Raw genomic sequence first — 664 nt, 5'->3', positions numbered from 1 at the left:
CACACGCACACACACACACACACACACACACACACACATCCACACATCCACTCACACACAAGCACACACATGCGCACACACACACGCGCGCGCACACACACACACAAGCACACACATAACATTACACCTAGGTTTACATCATGAGTTTAATGAACAGCTAATAATTAATTAAATCATAAAAATGTACAATTAAAATAAATCTTTTTAATATTAAAACAATCAAAATAAAACACTTAAAAAAATGAAATGTTATACCTGTTTACCTGCATGTCATGTGACCATGTGAATAATATGTAATCGTTTAATCAATAAAAAAAGTAACTGTTGTCCGAATACGAGTATTTTAAAATGTAATGTAATCTAATTACAAATCTTTAATTTTTGGAATCCGATTACATAATCTAGATTACATGTAAGCGGTTGCTACCTGACACTGGTTATTGTTATAATTATCATTAATGATTATCATTATAGTTGTTGGTATATTTATCATTCTCTGATGTGTTGTTTGTTTCTCTCAGCGGCGTACAGGATTCTTTGTCCTGGAGGAGAAGGATTCCGACCCAATCCCATCACTGTGATACTAGAGGGTAGATCTACAACACACACATACACACACACACACACACACTCACTCGCTCACACACACACACACACACACACA

At 35.5% G+C, this 664-nt stretch overlaps 1 protein-coding gene across 1 annotated transcript in view; it reads left to right on the top strand.

Annotated features, from left to right (window-relative positions):
• The window catches only part of fbn1 (fibrillin 1), an 82,522-nt gene that overhangs the window by 56,767 nt on the left and 25,091 nt on the right, over nt 1-664 (top strand). Inside the window, 1 exon segment of the mRNA XM_016518610.1 lies at nt 522-590. Coding sequence (XP_016374096.1) covers nt 522-590 — 69 coding nt within the window.

Source organism: Sinocyclocheilus rhinocerous, unplaced genomic scaffold (assembly GCF_001515625.1).
Source record: "Sinocyclocheilus rhinocerous isolate Xijiao unplaced genomic scaffold, SAMN03320098_v1.1 scaffold1093, whole genome shotgun sequence".
NCBI lineage: Eukaryota > Metazoa > Chordata > Actinopteri > Cypriniformes > Cyprinidae > Sinocyclocheilus > Sinocyclocheilus rhinocerous.
The sequence above is the reverse complement of the archived record's forward strand: the minus strand, read 5'-3'. Positions and strand labels throughout refer to the sequence as shown.